The sequence below is a fragment of the Gopherus evgoodei genome, chromosome 2, assembly GCF_007399415.2.
Source record: "Gopherus evgoodei ecotype Sinaloan lineage chromosome 2, rGopEvg1_v1.p, whole genome shotgun sequence".
In the NCBI taxonomy this organism is placed as follows: Eukaryota; Metazoa; Chordata; order Testudines; family Testudinidae; genus Gopherus; species Gopherus evgoodei.
Genome location: NC_044323.1, coordinates 76,470,114 through 76,491,016, shown reverse-complemented (window position 1 = coordinate 76,491,016; position 20,903 = coordinate 76,470,114). Strand labels below are relative to the sequence as shown.

General features: G+C 41.1%; 1 protein-coding gene and 1 long non-coding RNA gene across 7 annotated transcripts in view; one reads left to right on the top strand and one right to left on the bottom strand.

The window, feature by feature from the left end:
- Positions 1-20,903, bottom strand: part of CNOT10 (CCR4-NOT transcription complex subunit 10) — a 66,986-nt gene that overhangs the window by 43,718 nt on the left and 2,365 nt on the right. For 5 of the 6 annotated variants that reach the window (XM_030551018.1, XM_030551020.1, XM_030551021.1 and 2 more), the window contains exons 2-8: positions 12,967-13,186; positions 8,377-8,471; positions 5,733-5,894; positions 5,184-5,334; positions 3,593-3,738; positions 2,561-2,647; positions 1,663-1,746 (exon numbers count right to left, since the gene is read on the bottom strand). In XM_030551018.1, coding sequence (XP_030406878.1) covers positions 1,663-1,746; positions 2,561-2,647; positions 3,593-3,738; positions 5,184-5,334; positions 5,733-5,894; positions 8,377-8,471; positions 12,967-13,165 — 924 coding nt within the window. In that variant the 5' untranslated portion in view covers positions 13,166-13,186. The remainder of the gene's footprint in view (positions 1-1,662; positions 1,747-2,560; positions 2,648-3,592; positions 3,739-5,183; positions 5,335-5,732; positions 5,895-8,376; positions 8,472-12,966; positions 13,187-20,903) is intronic. The other variant, XM_030551024.1, reaches the window with a different exon arrangement.
- On the top strand, positions 15,554-16,669 carry LOC115645847. Its single transcript, XR_003998842.1, has 2 exons — positions 15,554-15,585; positions 16,614-16,669. It is a non-coding gene; the product is annotated as an uncharacterized LOC115645847 (long non-coding RNA).

Genomic DNA, 20,903 nt, shown 5'->3' with positions numbered 1-20,903 from the left:
TTTACCCGCAGGGAGAGGGAGCGGTGCCGAGCAGACATCTGGGCCGGTGATGGTTGGTGCTGAGGGGCCTTAGCAGTACCGGTGCGCTCCGGTGCTGAAGATGCACTTCTCCCCGGTGCGGACTGTCCTGCGCTCGGTGCCGATGGTGAAGGAGTAAGAACTGCCTCCATTAGAAGCTGTCTGAGACGACAGTCCCGCTCCTTTTTGGTCCGCGGCTTGAAGGCCTTGCAAATGCGGCACTTATCTGCGAGGTGGGATTCCCAGAGGCACTTAAGGCAGGAGTCATGAGGATCTCCTGTAGGCATCGGTGTGACAGGCTGAGCACGGTTTGAAAGCCGGTGAACCGGGCATGGGCCTCGGCACCGGGTGAGGGGAAGGGGCTAGTCCCCGAACTCCTCTTAACTATATACACTATGTTAAAGAAAATAATAAACGAGAAAACTACGAGTAGCTAGGGAGGTGGAGATCAGCTAAGCCACGCTTCACTGTTCCAATGACCGACATGGGCGGTAAGAAGGAACCGAGGGGCGGTTGGGTCGGCAGGGGTATATATCCTGCACCATGGAAGCACCACTCCAGGGGCCGCCCAGCCGACCCACCGAGTGTTGCTAGGGTAAAAACCTTCCGACGAACGTGCATGCGGCGCGCGCACACCTATCTGGAATGGATATGAGCAAGCACTCAAAGAAGAAGTGTTTGTTTTAATGCAGCAAAACTTGTTCCTCAGATGTATGGTTAACATTTTTCCTCTTCCTAGAGCTCACATAGCTACCAATGACAATTCATCTTAACTTCTAACTAAATGTTTTTGTAACTGCTTAAAAAAAAAAAATGAAAAATACAACACACAGATACAAACTGTTCTGTAACATTCTTATTTTCTTCACATGGAAAGAATGCACTAGAATGGTGTCTTCTTCCAGCTCTGCAAAAGTGAGCTATAGTGGACATACTGCCTCCAGCAAAATGAAAGGATCTGAAAAGCTTCAACTGAAGCAAGATTTTAGTATCCCCAAATTATTTTTCTTATTGACCAACTATAGAGTATTTTAATCCTATCAATGAACAGGAAAATTCATTCTAGGTCAGTGAATAAACTAGAGATTAGACTTCCATAACTTTTCTAGAGAAATTTACATTTGGTTGGGAGTTGCTTACTCTTTGATTAAGGTTATTATAATCTATGCTTTAGAGTTCATTTATATAGTGCCTCATTTTTAAAACTTTTATATCTTAAATTAATAAAAACCTTAAGCGTGATTTTTTTGAGCACATAAATCAGCCAATCCAAATAATAATTCCAAAATAACAAGTTGCAATTATACAAAAGTAAATTATAAACAAGGCTAATGGTAAAAGTTCTTTTTACACCTCTACCCCGATATAACATGAATTCAGATGTAATGCAGTAAAGCAGTGCTGGGGGGAAGGGGAGGCAGCGCACTCCAGCAGATCAAAGCAAGTTCAATATAATGCAGTTTCACTTATAACGTGGTAAGAGTTTTTGGCTCCCGAGGACAGCATTATATCAGGGTAGAGGTGTATTTCAGACACTTCCCCTGAGTCTCAAACTTTATAACAGAAATAAAGTTAACAAGTTTAGTTTTAGGACAGAGAATTGACCTAGATTGCAAACAGAATATGCTTAAAAAAAAAGCTTACATTTCCAGCTGTATTCATAACAGACTTAATCTCCCTTTTGCATGCTTTTAGAGACTTCATCTGGATATAGGCTCTCACCTTATACTGTTAAATTTAAAAAAATTCATTAGTATAACTTTAAAAATTAACATTTTAAAACACTAGTAAATTATGCAGCTTGATGTAATCTGTAAAATGCAACATGCCCAAGTTTACTACACAATATTGTACTTCTATACATTCAGAAAAACTATTTAAAAAAAAAAACTGTCTAAAAAATAAAACTACTCTTCAGAATATAAAGACAAAATTCAATCACAGGCTTCTAACAAAATAATTCTTCCAGAACCCTGTAAAATGGATTGTAAAAGAGATTCAGTATGATGGATGAGTAACAAGTTCCAACACTTAAACTTTAAAAAAAACTCTGCAATACAATTTGTTACTATTGTGATAAGTAACTTCATTAATTGAAAGATCAGAGAAAAAATGTATAAGAAGAAAACTGAAAAATAAATATCAATAGTACTCTGGGGCAGATCCTCAGTTGGTGTAAACTGTCATAATTCCACTGTGGTACAAGTTGTCATAGCTCTATTGATTTCAATGGAGATATAACAAACACACACCATTTGAAGTTCTGCCCCTTTGTTCTTTAGTCAGCTTCCCTCACTTATGTAGATCTTATAGAAACGGGAGAAATTAAAATACAGACGTTGGGGGCTGGGGCGGGGGGTGTTTTACACAGACAACGGAATTCAGGAGCAGGTGTAGTATTCAAAACTTCTTTTAAACTGATTTTTAAAGATTAACTAGATTCATAGCATGCAATACCTCTTTTTAATAAAGATAAATGAGAACATCATCAATTTAAAACTGCATATAAATATCTAATTCTGGACACCAAAGAGTTTCCTACCTGATGTATCTTAGATTTTGCAGCTTCTATTAAAGCTCCACTTTCAGCTCTATGATTAGATGACTCCTTATTTGTGTTATTACCTATCTGAACACAAATTAAAAGGAGAAAATATGATTTCATCTTTAATCCAGTGTACAGGTTTATTCTTATTAGGTCTGATTTCACCTCTGATATTAATGTCCAAAAGAGAAAACTCAGTCATAGCTAATATCATCACATTCTATTTTGGCACTCAATGAATTCTAAAAAACCACCTAACACATAAGGAAGCCAAGGACATTTTATCTATACATCGTTAGCATCTGAAAACTAGGTTTTTGTGTCAAGTGACTTTCTATTCTCCTTCAGACTCTTCAGTAAAGTTACTGTACACTAAAGATAGACATGGATTAGCTTCCTTTAACATATCAAAGAAGTGTTCTATATTCAGTTAGATCCCTGTCTAACCTCAATCCACTTCTTACTCAAAAAAGGGTACATCTTAATAGCAGAATTTCAGTGCCAACTAAAGCAGATTTCACCCCAACTAGTGACAACGTGAACATCTGTCTCATATACTCAAGGACTCCTCTGATACCTCAACAAGCAGAGGCAATTCCTCTCTGACCTACTAGTTACTTCCCTGGCTCAGGGTCAAAGGAACTGCAGTCCAAAGCAACAGCTTCTTGGTTACAGCTCGGAGCTGTCAGCCAGGGAAACAAAGTGGAAATATTTGACCCTAAAGCCTATAACTGTCCCAATAATGCAAAAAAAAAATCAGACAATAGGAAACACCTCTCAATCCTTTGCCAGTAGTAGACCCAGTTTGTAGTGGGATATAGGGAAATATATACATGCTACATGCAATTAAACAGAATTACCAAAGTGACCAGCGGCAGTCTAAGACTAAAACCATTCTAACATAGGTTTTTAAAATTTAAACTATTTGAAAAAAGCTATTGATTATTTTTGGATTAGCCCAAAGCATATTGCTGTGAATACATCCAAGAGTAGTTGTGTTTTTAATAAGGTCCTCTGAAACATACTCACCTCGTTATTTTTTCCATTTTTGTTATTGTTTCCCTGAAAAATCATTTTTTCCAAAACAGAAAGCAGATGCAAGGCTTTCTCAGCCTGGTAAGTTAGCAGATACAAGTCTACAAGCAGGAAGCACACAGCCTGGGCAAACTTCTCTTCTACATCAGACAAAGAAAGGAGAAAGAAATATTATAGTTTTAATATGTAGCCCCCACCAACACACAACTGTGAAAAACACCCCCACCTTAACCATAAAGCACTGTCATGAAGTGCTCCAAAAGTAATTTGAATGCACTACATACGCTGATCCTGACAAACAAACCTACAAACATTGAAAATGTTGACCTGTCAACATTTAAGCATATAAAATTGAGAAACATTTCCTCTTAAAAAAATTAATTTTGAAAGTTAGTCTAACTGATAAGCACTGGAGAACCAATCCCCTAAAGGAATCAATGTGGGCAGATCTGTATGGCTACATGGAATCCCATCAAAGTCAGTAGGACTCTACACAAGCCTAAGTATCTCTGCATGGATGTTTTTGAGACTGAACCCTAAGTTCATGTATGATATCATATATATCAGTACGACAGTTCACACACACACACACACACACCACAAGAGCAGGCATCAGCAAACAACCTTAACACTTCAGTAAGGTTTATAAACCTTATCAGACAAGCACAGAACCATTCCACTACACAGAGGGCCACTGTTTACAGTTATGGGGGACTTAATTTTCAAAGGTGGGTGCATACAATTACATACAAGTTATTGCCACAGTTGGCAGCTTTCCCGCAGTAAATAAGCACCCTGACTTTCACAATAAGTCAAAAATCAAGATGCTCCAATTTCAAAACAAGGCCAAAACAAGCCAATCCCTAAGAAACCCCAACACTCTATGTGACTAGATCCCCGCAATGTGCAGTCTGGGACTGCGGTGGGCCTGCTGTGCACCCCTGACACTCTACCCCCCTTGCCCCTGCTTTCAGGGAGCCGATTAAAAGAGAAGCAACAAGCTACAAGCCATAAACTAGCCAACAAGCAACTCACAAGCCAATTAAGCCAAAAACAAGCCCAATTTCTGTGTTTTTTTCGTGGGTTTGGCACGTCTGGTTATCGCAATTCCTCACAGCTTGTGTGCCCACATAGATTATTTGTGCACGCCCGCATACACACACAAATATCTAGTTGTATGCCTAACTGCCCATTTGTTCATTCACATGTAAGATTTTGCACGTACAATCGTGGTATTTGCACGCGCTTCTTCGGAAAGAAGTCAACCCCTTAACATCCATTTTATATTCAACATATTTTTATGTTCTACTGCTATCTTAAAACATAGCCCCCAAGTTTGAATCATGCTACTCTTGATATACACATACAGCACATTTATTTCTAAATCTCAGCTACTGTGTATCTATCAATTGCTAATGTAGATCATTCATATTTATATAATATACACACACACACACACACGTTAACTTAATCAGAATAATCAATCACCAAGAAGCTTTAGGTCAAGAAACAGTTTAACAGTCTGCAGCCATTAAACCAGAGGGGAACAAAAATAAGAAATAACTTTGCCTTCCTATCTACATACCAAAAGGTTCTATAAACTGGTAAAGCTTCTCTCCAACTGATATTGCTTCAGTGTACTGACGCAGATGATACAGAATAACCGCTTGATTGTAGTAAAGCATGCTGTTTTCGACATCATCTAAGCCATCCATTTCTTCAACAGCTGAATGAACCTACAAAAAAAAAAAAAAAATTGTTTTATTCAGCTTTCCTATACTCACTGTGGGAGTGGGGGTGAGGGCAGAAGAGGAGGGGTGTCCAATATTTGGAAACAATACTTAAAAGCTATAGACTGATCCATGTATGAGGACAAAGAAAAAAGTTCACCTGCTACTTATAGGCTAATAAACTCATATGTGGTGTTAATGATAAGTATTGATATAAATGAAGCATTTACAAAAATAATTAAATTAAAAACAGAAAATAAAAACTACTTTCATAACCAAGAAACTATTCTATCTAATAACTTCACTAATGATTTCCTGTTCCCTCAACTGATAGAAGGCCCAACCATGATGTAAGAGGAAGATGCTACTTGAATTCAAAAAGCTACTCACTATTCTTCCATTACCTGATTCTTTAGTTGATTAAGAGTTTGTTTCAAGTTGTCGGTTGTAGTCTGGTTACTTTTACAGAACTCTGCAACAGCTGTATTCAAAGTTATTTTGTAGTCATCTTTGTTTATTTCTTGCAAGCAGCTGAGATGTTGCAGACAAGCATCATAATTCTCAGCCTGTAAGCGGGCACACACACATCAACAATATGCATTAGGAAAAAATAAGGTTTAATCAACATGTTAGTAACTCAACATAAAAGCACTCTCTTCCAGTTTATAGAATAAAGTTGTATTTCCACTCTTCACACACCTATAAAGACAACTGTTTCCTGCCGAGCTGAAACACAAAACATAACTAAAGGTGTAACTAAAGATGTGCTGTAATGGGAGACTGATTAATATGGGAAACAAGTCTAAAAATTGAGCACAAGATTCAAAGAAATTGAAAGAAATCTGTGAAAGGAGAGTTGAAATGGAAGAATCCTAAAATTATTTGAAAGGGAAATTTCTAATTTATTCGTCCTTGTTTATATTAGCCCTATGGAATCTTGAAACTAAAATCGGTTTTCTTTACTGAATTTTCACAATCCCCTCTTCAGTCATTGGCACACTTTTTTGTTGTTATTGTAGAGCTGCTTATAAAATATTAGGCTGTAACTCTGAGGGGAAAAAACACTGAGGCATCTGAGTGGGGAACATATTAGAAAGTTTTAGCCTATGCAAACAAACATATAAAAAAATGCAGGTGAAGTTTGAGGTCTACCAACTTTAATAATCCAGCTTTAAATAAACTGCTTTACAACTTCTTTGAGGGCATGTGCAACAGGGTTGGTGCATTCCAGCAACTGGTCATCAAGGCCTCAGTTTCTCCTCTGACTTGCACATACACACGTTTCGAGTAAGTCTCCACTTGGAGTCTGGTTTATTATGACACAGCAAAACTATCTCTGGCCTCCCAGGTTCAAACAATTCCTTTCTTAGGCAGCAGGGTTTCACAACCCTGGGTAGCACAAATTTCAGCAGGAGGTGTACGGGAACCCAATCCCTCCTCCTCCTCCTGTTCCACCCTCAAGTCCTATACAGGAGTGGTAATCATCTCTGGCCTCAAGTGCCTCTCCTCTCTTCATCCAGAAACTAATTCCTATCTAACTTGACAGGCTTGCAGGTTCCTTCCCTATTCTGCCACCATTTGATGCACTCCGAGTCCAACATTGTTCTTTTGGGTCTCCCTGAGCTCTTCTTAGCAAGATATATTACAAAAGAAATTATTCTTTTCCCTTCTGCTGATCCTACCACACTGAGCACCTCTGGGCTCCTCTCTCAGCATCCTCCTGTCAGGGAGCTCTGCCAGTAAGGGATATGACAAAAATGTTTGACAAGGTTACTTATGGGCAACTTAACAATAAGCAATACTGACAACTGGACATGTAGATGTGGTTCTGTCTTCTTTTGTCACTTCCTTAGGACATGATATGTTAAAAGCCTTCTAGGTACAGAGACATTATATCATGAGTGGATAAGCAAAGTGGGCTGGGTCCATATTAGAACTAACAACAAAGGTAGCAGTAGGTCATTCAAAACTGGTATGAATAATTTTAAATCAGCTCAAAAAATCCTTTCCCACTATCCAAACAGGAAAAAAAGTTAAGGATACCTACGATAGGACAACAGAATGTGGAATCACTTGAGAAATGAGAGGGTGGTAATCAAAATGCCACTAGAGCCTAAATTAGGGCAATTTTGTTTACTTTATATAACAATATTGTATAAGCAATGTATAAGCAATATTGGCATATGATCTATAAAATGGAAAAGGAGGGTGGATATCTAAAAGGAGCAATATAACAAATTCAAATGATTGGGATAAACTATATATAGCAGAAGAAAACTGGTTTATGAAATTCCAGGTAGAAAAAAGTAATTATAAAGAAAAACAAAGAAAAGGAAACATACCTCCAATAGCCATAAGCTACAGAATATAAAACATGAATGAAATATGAAGAGGTAAATAGAATTTAAAAGCTTGCAGCCTGAGTCTTTACATTACTAAACATACAAACAAAAGCTTCCAGGAAGTATAGGAAGAGGTACTGAACACAAGTTACCAAATTACCATGTGTAAGTCATTTATGTGGACATTAAAATGTTGTATAGTGTTCAGGTCACCTTACTACAAAAGGTATATTCAGCAGGACAACCAAAATGATAAAGAAACTTTGCTTTTTAAAAATATTTTGGAGTCTACAGATTGCTAGCTAAAATTATGGAAATTTTTCTTCAGTGAGTGCACACACAGTTGACAGAACTGTCACGAAATAGCTGTATGCTTATTTTACCCAATTCTCACCAATCACATAGCATTGATAGTGACTGAGCTCTGGGAACCAAGAGAAAGACTTGGTTATGTTTCTGGTTGCCCTACATTCAAGAACCCTAAACATAATGTCTTCTCACATTATATCAGATATCTTAGATTAATCAAAGTGGACATGTCACTATATTACAATGAAGTCTGCTACTAATTTAAATTGAATTTATGTTGTTGATACATTTACTATTACTCTTAAAAGAAAAAAGAAAAGAACAAATTGGTTACCAGGTGATCGTTTAAATAATCAAATAAGTTCAACAGAAAGTTTAAGTTTAAGCCTTTTCTTACATTAAAAGCTTGTAATGCACTACTTGACAGCTCCTTTTCCTGATCAGTAATCCCAGAGGAAGTAACTGCTCCTTCAGGTTTCTCAGTTCCCTGATCTGAAAAATAAACAGAAGAGTATAGAATACGTTAGTTATTATATTTGCAACTAAGGTTAATAAACATAACTCCATTTCTTCCATTACACATTCCATGACTTTCCCTCAAGATCTTCTTACTAATACCCAAAGCACCTTAAACAATGATAGCAACACTGTAAAAAGCTAAATTCAACTCTGAATTGATAGCACAATAACTTGGGAATGAAAATTTCACCCTTGAAAGCTAGAATTCCTCTGCTGAAAACTGGAACAATAACCTTCCCTTGCTAAGTTACTTATAATGTATAGACATCGCATCACGACTGATTCATTTTTACAGTGTATCTTAAACTGAGTAACTAAGAGCTGTTGTTAACTCATACATAAAAGGATGCATTTTAGATTTCACTCTTAAAAGTATGGGATTTTTATATTCACAGAAAATAGCTGGCAAAAACCATTACTAGGCTATTACTGAAATAAGTTTATCTAGCAGCATTATATTAAAAAGATGCACACTGCATGGATACTACATATATAATCGTGAAACCCACAAAATGATATGAACCACTATGTTTTTTCACCCTTGAAGTGTTTTCTATTTCTTATGTTTTGCTGTTTCAGTTTTACTCTAATTTATTTTTTATTGTCATTTTATTGTGCATGGGGAACCATATAAATCTACTGTTTTCTTCCTCTCACTAGACACTAAAACATTGATCTAATTATCCTTAGTTATCTAACCTTATGCTTTTATCTGTAAATTACACAGTACCATCTATCATAGTGGTCACCAACCCATCCATCGCGACAGACTGGTCGATCCTGGAGCCTCTGCCAGTCAATCGTGATCTCCGGGCCTCTAAAAGTCCAGCGGTGCAGCAGGGGTCTGGCAGGCTGCCTGCCTTTTCTGGCCCCATACCGCTCCCAGAAGCGGCTGGCTGCTGGCACGTCTCTGTGACCTCTGGGGGGGAGACGGAGAGGCAGCTCCATGTGCTGCCCTCACCCCCAGCAGTCCCCACAGCTCCTATTGGCCAGGAACTGGACAATGGGAGCTGCAGGAGCAGCACTTGTGGGCACAGGCAGTATACGGAGACCCGCTGCCCCCCTCCCACCCATGGGCCACAGAGATGTGCCAGCAGCCAGCCACTTTAGGAGCAGCGTGGGGCTGGGGCAGGCAGGGAGCCTGCCCAAGGCCCACTGCATTGCCAACCAGGAGCTGCCTGTGGTACGTGCCTCCCAGCCAGAGCCTGCAACTCACCCCCTGTCCTGCACCCCAACCCTCTTCCCCAGCCTGGAGCCCCCTCCTGAACTCAACCTCCCTCCCAGAGCCCACATCCCTCACTCCTGCACCCCAACCCCCTGTCCCAGGCTCAGCCAATGCACACTCCACAAATGAGCATATTACACTGATTTGTGACAATGCCTGAAGGACTTTGGATCTATACACCACAAATGACAATAAAAAGTAAAACTCATGAAGTGTCCAGTGGATTCTATGAGATTAGATGCAGTATGACCATATGACCCCTGCACCTAAATTCCCTCCCAAAGCTTGCACCCCAAGCTTGCTCACTCCTGCACCCTAACTCCCAGTCCCAGGCTTAGCCCGAAGCCCCATTCCTCAGGGAAGTGGCAGGGTAGATCCTGGGTTGATCTTAAATTCAAAAAGTGATCTTGTGCATGAAAAGGTTGGAGACCACTGATCTATCATTTCATCAATGCCATATCTTAAGCATCTGCCATTGCCCATTCCCATATTATGAGAAAAATAAATAGGCAACAGCAGCTATGGACATCTACACTTCAGAAGTCTTGTTAATGAAAATTTTACATTAGGAAATTAAGTGATACTTGGTAAGCCACTTATTGGTTAAGCTTGAAGACAAAAAGATAGCAACACATCTCCTTTTGTGCCTGGAAATAAGTTATAATGCACGCCAACTCAGGCCTGAAAAAAGTACCTTCAAATTGTTAATATTCCCTATTTACATTAACAATTAACACAAAAAAAGTTACACTAATCTAATGTCAAGATTTTGAGAGCATAAGAACCCGAGCTCCTGAAAGGTACTGAGTAACCTTAATTCACATTGACTTCAACTGGAGTTGGGCTCACTCAGCACTTTGCAGGTGGTGCTCAGCAGTTACTGGAACACATAAGGATTGCTACAGAACTCTACTGTGTTCTACCTATGAGGTAGGAGGATCCCAGAGCCCAGCCTCCAACCCGAGCCCAAAAGTCTACGCTGGAATTAAACAGCCCCATAGCCTGAGCCCAGCCAGCCGTGGATTTTTAATTGCAGCGTAGATGTACCCTTAATGGCTCTGATTCTTCCTTTAGATCTCATGGTTGGGCAATGTGGGCAGGGAACTATGCAAAGCTGTGGACCTCCACAACACTAGGGAATAAAAAGAACCAAGTTATCCCAGAGTATTTATGTTACAAATTACTCTCTGCTATACACATGCAGTATAACCATTAACTAGTTTGAAACACATTAAGAGATACCTATTTGAAACTGTGCAAATATTCATCTTTCATTATTAACAGTTCAAAATAGTTAACTATTTCCCACTCCCTCAAACTCAATGCAAAATTTGCACTCAATATATTTAGTTGAATGACTAGAGTACATACAAAATAGTCAAATACAAAGTTCCTTTCACCCCCCTCCACTGCTTAACTCAAATAGATTTAGCCAAATACTAAAAAATAAAAAAAAAGTTAACCATTGAGCTGAGACCAACTGTTAGAAGTTATAGCCCAGAAAATTCCTCGAAGTGAAACTGACGTGAGGGGGAGAGGGGGGAGTGAATTATTAAACTCCTTAAAGCTAAAACAAGTAAATCCATTCATTCATGCCTGACTATCAGTACACTACATCACAATTTTTGGAAATTTTCACAATCCATTGCTAACTTTGAGCACTTGGCAGCTGGCCATCCAGTGATCTGCCATACACCATCTATCCATTCCCTCGCTGGTCATCTCCTACTATGACTCTCCACCATTCTTTCTATAATAATTTTCTCAAGGTTATTTCTCTCTCTAATGTGACCAAAGTACATAAATCCGTGTCTATTAATTTCCAACATGAGGGTCCACTTCTCTTCAATAATATTTCTAACACAGGTATTTGTCCTTTTTTCCATCCAGGAGATAGATACAGAAGAGCCTTCATCAGCACCCGATGATTCACAGCTATAATTCGCTATGGGAAAACTTAGGATTTTTACACGTCACACCTTCGTACATTTCGAGATGCCATGTTTTTTCCATACTTCCTTAAGGGCGTTCATAACTGAGAGAACTATGCATAGTCTTCTGATTTCTTTAGAACAGCCACCTTGGTTGAAAAACCATTACACAGGTGACAGAGTGGTTGAGTAGAATTCCAACATATAAACTACCCAAAACTGGGGCTTTTTATTGTTAGTTCTCATTTTAGACCCAGAAGTAGGTATCTAACAAATGCTTTAGCTGGACCTACAAATTATTTAATAAATGGGGGGGGGAAGGGGGGAGGCTTTAAATAACATCAGTACTGTTTCTTACCCACTCTCACAAAATGGAAGCTGCAGACAAATCTTGTCATACCATGTCAATTAAAACACACTTACAGAAATTAAATCCTCTCCTAAAGAAGTTGTTAGTTAATAGAGTAATTGTCTATGAAGTAGTTGTCATTACAAATTGATACATTTAACTACCTTCTGCTCGAAAGAGGGCCAACTTGATGGGCACAAAGGCACCTCAGAGATGGGCTCTTTTGTGGAACATTCTGGTAAGTATGAATGTAGCACACCATCCCTCTTTTTCCAAATCTCCAATAAATCATTCCACCCATAACTGGGTAGCCTGGAAGTCTGTGAGCTATACCACCAACATTGATAAGTGACGGAAACTTTCTGATACTTATGTTGACAAAAAAAAAATGGCTATTGGTTTTTTACTTGCTAGCTAGACAACTATTTAAATTCTCTCTTAAAAGGCTTTCAGTCTCATCCAAAAATTTACCTGCTGGTAAAGAAGCAGATAACTCTTTAAGCTTCACTTTTTGCAATTTATCTTCCACAGAAGCATTCTGGGAACCTTATCCATTTCTCCTAGTTTTATTGTTTCAGCTCTTTTCTGGAAGAAGTAATATTTTTCTTTTTCAAAGTAGTAACAAAAGCACTACTAAAGACTTAGCTCTTAGACATTTGCCATGTACAGAATACAAGGGGTTCTTAAATGCAGCTGTTAGCATTTCTAAACACCGAGTTTCCTCTGGAATCACGTTAGATGTGGGCTTCCCTGAAGACTCGCCTAGGCAAAACAAACGAGAACTTGGCAGCCCTTGTGTCAGCTTCTCCCTTCCTTTCCATTGCTGACAATTCAAACTCCAGCCTTATTCTTTTAATGGGACTGATGGTACAACTACCCATTCACCTTGGTTTTTATTAAATTTCTCAGTCTCCTCCAAGTCCAAACTATTTGCAATCTCCACTGCTGACAATAGTTTCTTACCAGAATGAGTTTGCATCCACTGCCACATCTCTTCTTTGCTCTGCCAAAAGAAGTCCCCATTGCCCACAGAAATAGTAGATCTCTTGTCCCAAACTTGGACCACTCTGTTGACATAGTCCAGCAGCTGTGGCTCATCCTCTAAAGCCAATGGAACCCAACTCTCCAAAACCTTCATACTTCGAGAGTTAACAGAGTCCATCTCCAACAAAACCAGTTATTTCTGTGTATGAAGCAAGTAGAAGAGGTCCTAATCCAGAAACTTTACAAGATTACTAAATCTTGTCATAATTGGTCCCATGCTGCAGGAGACCCTAAATCCTGTAGCATAGCACAGAAAGCCACCATTCCCTGCAAAGGTTCACCTGATTTGGTAAAAGAGTCAGTTAACAGTAAATTGAGAAGTGTTAAATTGAAGATACAGAACCTCAGAATGTTGGTGACTCAAATCTGATTGGTGGCTCCATCACGTAAGAGTTCTCTGCGATGCACATTGTCTGCAGTAATTGAGGCTTCCTTAATGTCTTAGAACAAGGGATTGATTGCACCATCGTGAAAAAAAAAAAAGCTTATAGCATCAGGACACCATTTCACAGCATGAAAATGTTGGATTATCTGCATTTCCATGGAACCAGGGTTTACATATACAATGCATTCATTTTTCTAATATCAGAACTGAAAAGACTGCTGCGGATAATGGCTCTTAATAACAGTTGCTAAGCAGGATAAGCATTCCCACACACTGATTATAGCATCACCTCAAGCAACACACTAGTTAAGGCTGTCCCAGTTTCTTTTACAAAATCTTGTTTTCTTAATTTATCTGCAGCAGAATTGGGCACATGTGAGACTCAGTCCAAAAGTAGTGTTTATTCTTCAGTTACAGGAAAAACTGGTTAAGCAATTGTTACACCAGTTATCCCAGAAAAGCAACAGTTTCCCAGTTGCTTTAAATACTTTCTATGGAAGGCTGGATCACAGATAACCTACCAGTAAATTTCTGTACAGTTTGTCTTCACTACTAAAACCAGTTAGGATACTTAAATAAAAGTTGAAATTGTGGCGTATTTTAAGGGACAAGCCTCTGTAATCCCGAAATAGTAACAGAGAAAAAGAGCAACTTAGTGTTTTGTACTATGCAGACCATCAAGGGCTTGTCTATACAGCAAGCAAAATGTGCCAGAGGAATGTTATTTGTAAAGCACACTAACGTTGCAATCTAACTGCGCCAGGCAGATCCAACTGGAGTGTTCTAGCAAGTATACAGCTCGTGTTAACGTCACTGTGTTTGAAGCAGAAACCACAAGCGGCAGCTACAGCACAATATGTTAGAACAGTTTACAAATCACACCAATCTTGTGGGCTTTGACAGCGCCAGTAGACAAGCCCTAAACAAGAAGTTTAGAGAAGCCTGAGCAAGATTCCTACTGGGAAGAGCTTTATTTTTGAAACAAATAATGTAAAATGTGGAATTTTATTTAATTTGTTTTAAAACATTGTATATATTTTCTGTAACATTTTCTTAAAGTTCTTGAATTCTGGCTCTTCCTTATCCCCTTTGCCCTTCTTACCTTTCTCTATCAAGCACTTTCTAAATCAGGGTAAAAGTTCAGGATACTCCCTGACATACCGTGCCACCATCCACTCCTTTGTAGACATGCGTTTGTTGCCTCAGCTTTCCTTAACTGTCTAGGGCCTGGTCTACACTACGCATTTATACCGCATTTAGCAGAGTTAAACCGATTTAACCCTGCACCTGTCCACATAACGAAGCCCTTTATATCGATACAAAGGGCTCTTAAAACCGATTTCTGTACCCCTTCCTGATGAGGGGAGTAGCGCTAAAATCAGTACTGCCATGTCAGATTAGGGTTAGCGTGGCTGCAATTTGACGGTATTGGACTCCGGGCGGTATCCCACAGTGCATCATTGTGACTGCTCTGGAAAGCCATCTGAAGTCAGATGCACTGGCCAGGTAGACAGGAAAAGTCCCGCAAACTTTTGAATTTCATTTCCTGTTTGGCCAGCATGGAGAGCTCACCAGCACAGGTGACCACGCAGACTTCATCGGCACAAGTAACAATGCAGTCTCCTGAGAATCGAAAAAGACCGCACAGGAGGTACTGGATCTGATCACTGTATGGGGAGAGGATTCCATGCTAACAGAACTCCGTTCCAAAAAATGAAATGAAAAAACAACATTTGAAAAAATTCCCAAGGTCATGATGCAGAAAGGCCACACCAGGGACTCAGTACAGTGCCATGTGAAAGTTAAGGAGCTCAGACAACCCTACCAGAAAACCAAAGAAGCAAACGGAAGGTCCGGGGCAGGGCCGAAAACATGCTGCTTCTACGTTGAGCTGCATGCAATTCTAGTGGAGTCCGCCACCACTACCCCACCCCTGTCCATGGATTCCGAGGTGGGGGTGGTAATCTCAGCCATGGCTGAGGATTCTGCGGACGGGGAAGATGAGGAGGAGGAAGAGGACAACGAGCTTGCAGAGAGCACACAGCATTCTGTTCTTCCCAACAGCCAGGAGCTTTTTCTCACCCTGACGGAATTACCCTCCCAGCCCTCCCAAGCCACTATCCCAGACAATGAAACCATGGAAGGGACCTCTGGTGAGTGTACCTTTGTAAATATAAAACATGGTTTAAAAGCAAGCATTTAATGATTCATTTGCCCTGAGGACTTGGGATGCATTCACAGCCAGTACAGTTACTGGAAAAGTTTGTTAACATGTCTGGGGATGGAGAAGAAATCCTCCAGGGACATCTCCATGAAACTCTCCTGGAGGTACTCCAAAAGCCTTTGTACAAGGTTTCTGGGCAGGGCAGCTTTATTCCGTCCTCCATGGTAGGACACTTGACCACGCAGTGCCTATAGCAAGTAATCTGGTATCACAGCATGACAAAGCCTAGCTGCATATGGTCCCGGTGTTTGCTGGCATTCGAGCAACATCCGTTCTTTATCTCGCTGTGTTATCGTCAGGAGAGTGATATCGTTCATGGTAACCTGGCTGAAATTCAGGAATTTAATTAAGGGGACAGAGATGGCCAAACCTACTGGGCTGTTTGCCTGTTGCTTAAAAGAAATCCTTCCTTGCAGGTAGCCAAGCAGGGGGAAGGTGTGGGGGGGGAGGGGGATTGGCGCTGAGCTTTTTTGCATTTGGCTAGCAGGGATCTTCCCTGCTACCAGTCACACGGTGTGGGGGCGGGGATGTTTAGCAGTGATCTTCCACGATACCAGCCACGCGGTAGGGGGAGGGGTAAAGCGATCATCCCAGAGAATTGGATGGGGGCGTGGTTTCTGCTGCTGCATGTTAACAAGAAAGACGCAGCACTGAATGGGCTTTGCTTGCTATTTGGTAAAGGGGGGCGCTGGATATACGAAGGCTGCAGAAGCCGAAAGACAATGGCTTACCATGGCCGCATGCAAGTTGAATTTTGCTGCCCGGACCTGCGTCTGTGAGATCTCTAACACCAGAGCCGCAGGCACTCAATATTAAGATGCAAAATGCGACCTTGTAGTGAAATCACATGTGCTATGTAAGGTGAATAGTGTTGTTCACCGTGAGAAAGTATAAGCATTGTTCTGTATAATGTATCTTTTTAAATACTTCTCTCCATTTTTTCCCTCCCTCATGCAGCTCCAAATTTTTCAAGCCTCTCTACTCCATCCCCAAGGCTAACTCAGATAAGGCGGCAGAAAAAAAAAAGACGCAAGACGAAATGTTCTCGGAAATCATGGAAATGACCTGCAATGAAAGAGCTCATCTGAATGAGTGGAAGGACGCAGTATCAAATTACAGGAAAGATGCCAGTGAATGTGAGGACAGGAGGGACGCTCAAGATGAGGTGGCAGCAGGAAGATCAGAGGTGTAGGCAGGAAGATCAGCAGTGGTGAAATGCAACTCTGGGGCTGCTGCGTGATCAAACTGACATGCTCCGGCGTCTGGTGGAGCTTCAGGAACAGCAGGAGGATCACAGAGTGCCACTGCAGCCCCTGTATTACCACCCTCACCATGTTCCACATCCTCCTCACCCAGATGTGTAAGAAAGCGTGAGGAGAGGCTCCGTGCACCCACCCACTCCACCCCCGTGGACAGCCCAACCAAAAGACTGTCATTATTTTGAAATTTTTTTAGTGGCCTTTTCCTTCGCTCCTAGCCTCCTCCCAAACTACACCCAGGATACCTTGTCAGTTTTCTCCCTCTTTTTATAATGAATTAATAAAGAATACATGGTTTTTAAACGATAGTGACTTTATTTCCTTAAGCAAGCTGTAATCGAAGGGGGAAGGTGGGTCGCTTACAGGGAATGAGTCAATCGAGGGGAAACAAACACAGCAATTAGACTGTACCCTGGCCTGTGATGAAACTCGTTTTCAAAGCTTCTCTGATGCGCACCGCTTCCTGGTGTGCTCTTCTAATCGCCCTGGTGTCTGGCTGTGCGTAATCAGCGGCCAGGTGATTTCCCTCAGCCTCCCACCCCGCCATAAAGGTCTCCCCCTTACTCTCACAGAGATTGTGGAGCACACAGCAAGCAGCAATAACAAAGGGGACATTGGTTTGGCTGAGGTCTGAGTGAGTCAGTAATGTGCGACAGTGCACCTTTTTAAATGGCCAAATGCACATTCTACCACCATTTTGAACTTGCTCAACCTGTAGTTGAACAACTCCTGACTACTGTCCAAGCTGCCTGTGTATGGCTTCATGAGCCACGGCATCAAGGGGTTGGCTGGGTCCCCCAGGATAACTACAGGCATTTCAACATCCCCAACTGTTATTTTCTGGTCTGGGAAGTAATTCTCTTGCTGCAGCCGTTTAAACAGAGTAGTGTTCCTGAAGACGCGAGCCTCATGAACCCTTCCTGGCCATCCCACATGGATGTTGGTGAAACGTCCCTTGTGATCCACCAGTGCTTGCAGCACCATTGAAAAGTACCCCCTGCGGTTTATGTACTGGGTGCCTTGGTGCTCCGGTGCCAAGATAGGGATATGGGTTTCATCTATCACCCCACCACAGTTAGGGAATCCCATTGCAGCAAAGCCATCCACTATGACCTGCACGTTTCCCAGAGTCACAACCTTTTGTAGCAGCAGCTAAATGATTGCTTTAGCTACCTGCATCACAGCAGCCACTACAGTAGATTTGCCCACTCCAAATTGATTCCCGACTGACCAGTAGCTGTCTGGTGTTGCAAGCTTTCAGAGGGATATTGCCACTTGCTTCTCAACTGTGAGGGCTGCTCTCATCTTGGTATTCTGGTGTTTCAGGGCAGGGGAAAGCAAGTCACAAAGTTCCATGAAAGTGCCCTTACGCATGCGAAAGTTTTGCAGCCACTGGGAATCGTCCCAAGCCTGCAAAACTATGTGGTCCCACCAGTCTGTACTTGTTTCCCAGGCCCAAAATCGGCATTCAATGGCTAGAACCTGCCCCATTACCAGCAGGATCTCCAAAGCGCAGGGGCCCACGGTTTGCAAGAATTCTGTGTCCATGTCCTCATCACTCATCACCATGCTGCCGCAGCTGCCTCCTCCTCGCCTGATTTTGCAGGTCCTGGTTCAGCATAGACTGCAAGAGATTGCGCGAGGTGTTTACAGCATCCATGATTGCTGTTTTGAGCTCAGCAGGGTCCATGCTTGCTGTGCTATGGCGTTTGCACAGTTCACCCAGGAAAAAAGGCGCGAAACGGTTGTCTGCTGTTTTCATGGAGGGAGGGATGAGGCTGTACCCAGAACCACCCGTGACAATGTTTTTTGCCCCATCAGGCACTGGGATCTCAACTCAGAATTCCAAGGGGCGGGGGAGACTGCGAGAACTATGGGATAGTTACCCATAGTGCAACACTCCGGAAATCGACACCAGCCTTGATATATGGACGCACACCGCTGAATTAATGTGCTTAGTGTGGCCGCGTGCACTCGACCTTATACAATCTGTTTTAAAAAACCGGTTTCTGTAAAATCGGTATAATCCCATAGACATACCCATGGTATCACACAAAGAGAAGGGTCAATCCTGCATTAGATTGCCTAAGACATTTCAGGTACATGTCACGCACAACGGAGGAAACACTAATATACAATACTGCTACCTGGACATCCAGAGATTTAAAGACACTGAAGACATGAATCTGAGTAATAACCAGCATGCATACTCTCCCTCATACAAGGAAATTGACAGCATCATCACTGATTTTTCTATTGTTTCCCTTATTCGACAAACATCGCTTATATGTTATCTGAGTTAAGTTTCAGACAGTAAATTCTGCAAGCCCCAGCTGTGGCCAGACACTGGCTTTGTGACAACTGCATAGTTCAAATCCAGTGCAATGGAGACAGAGCTGAATGTCATCTGTCTACTGACTCTACCAAAGCACACCATGCTTCACATGCACATTGAACACAAGAGTACATACAAAAGACCCTCGTGGAAGCCCACGAGTGTGCTGTTTAGGTAGATGAACAACTGTGTATTACTATTCCCCAGCACCTCCCACAGAAAAAATAGTGTGGAATAAACTATGACAGATGCTAACGTATTTGCTTTAAAAAAAACCAAAAACACCCACTGCCTAAGTATAACATATAACCTTGAAGATCCTTCCAGTACTTAAGTAGAACAGCAAGAATGTCAGACTTGCAGCCTTCAATGAAAGTTCAAATTAATCTATTCAGTGCAGTTTTCTAATAAATCGTGTAAGTATAATTCTCAATGCATAACTTCTGCATTATATTTTAAAAAATGAATATCTTAATTAAAATTGGTATATGAATTCTGTGTGTGGGGATCTTGATTAAAAAAAGACTTAGGACTTTTAGCAGAATGGAAGCTTAATGTCAAAGACTGTACGCCAAGTCTAACAGCATTTTAATTCTAAGTGACATTATTGTTCATATCTACAGCTGGCTGAAAAATAGGTTTATCCCCCTGTGGAAAATATCAACAAAACATTTTTCATTCAAGTATTCTGCGGAAAAATTTTGACTTTTTAATGAAAAATCAAAAACCTAAAAGATTCAGTTCAAATTGACATTGCAATGTCTCATACTCTGGAGCTGCAGTTTGTGTACCTTATGTTCCCCTTTTCATAGATTGTAGGACAGGAAGGGACCTCAAGAGGTCATCAAGTCCAGTCCCCTGCCCTCATGGCGGGACCAAATACTGTCTAGACCATCCCTAATAGACATTTATCTAACCTAACTATCTCCAGAGATGGAAATTCCACAACCTCCCTAGGCAATTTATTCCAGTGTTTAACCACCCTGACAGTTAGGAACTTTTTCCTAATGTCCAACCTAAACCTCCCTTGCTGCAGTTTAAGCCCATTGCTTCTTGTTCTATCCTTAGAGGCTAAGACAAACAAGTTTTCTCCTTCCTCCTTATGACACTCTCTAGATACCTGAAAACTGCTATCATGTCCCCTCTCAGTCTTCTCTTTTCCAAACTGAACAAACCCAATTCTTTCAGCCTTCCTTCATAGGTCATGTTCTCTAGACCTTTAATCATTCTTGTGGAGAAACTGGAGAGGGTCCAGAGAAGAGCAACATCTTTCTTGAAATGCAGTGCCCAAAACTGGACACAATATTCCAGTGGAGCCCAGCCCAATATTCATCTGTGGGCTGGGCTCCATGTCCTATGATGCACCACTTTCTCCATTCTGGGTGAGAGGAGAGGGTACGTTACAAGAGTCTCTGGCCATGGTTCATCATAGGAGATGTAGTCCAGACAGTGAACACAGTCCCTAGAGGAGAATGGGAACATAAGTCACCTGAACTATAACTCCCATGAGGCATTACAGTGCTATTCTGAATAAAAACATTTGTTTTTGAGTATTCGGTTTCTCAAAATAATATTAACATTTTCAAAGCAAAGCAAATACTTTTTCACTAAAAATTTCATTCAGTCAAAACCCCAAATTTCTTTTGAAAAACT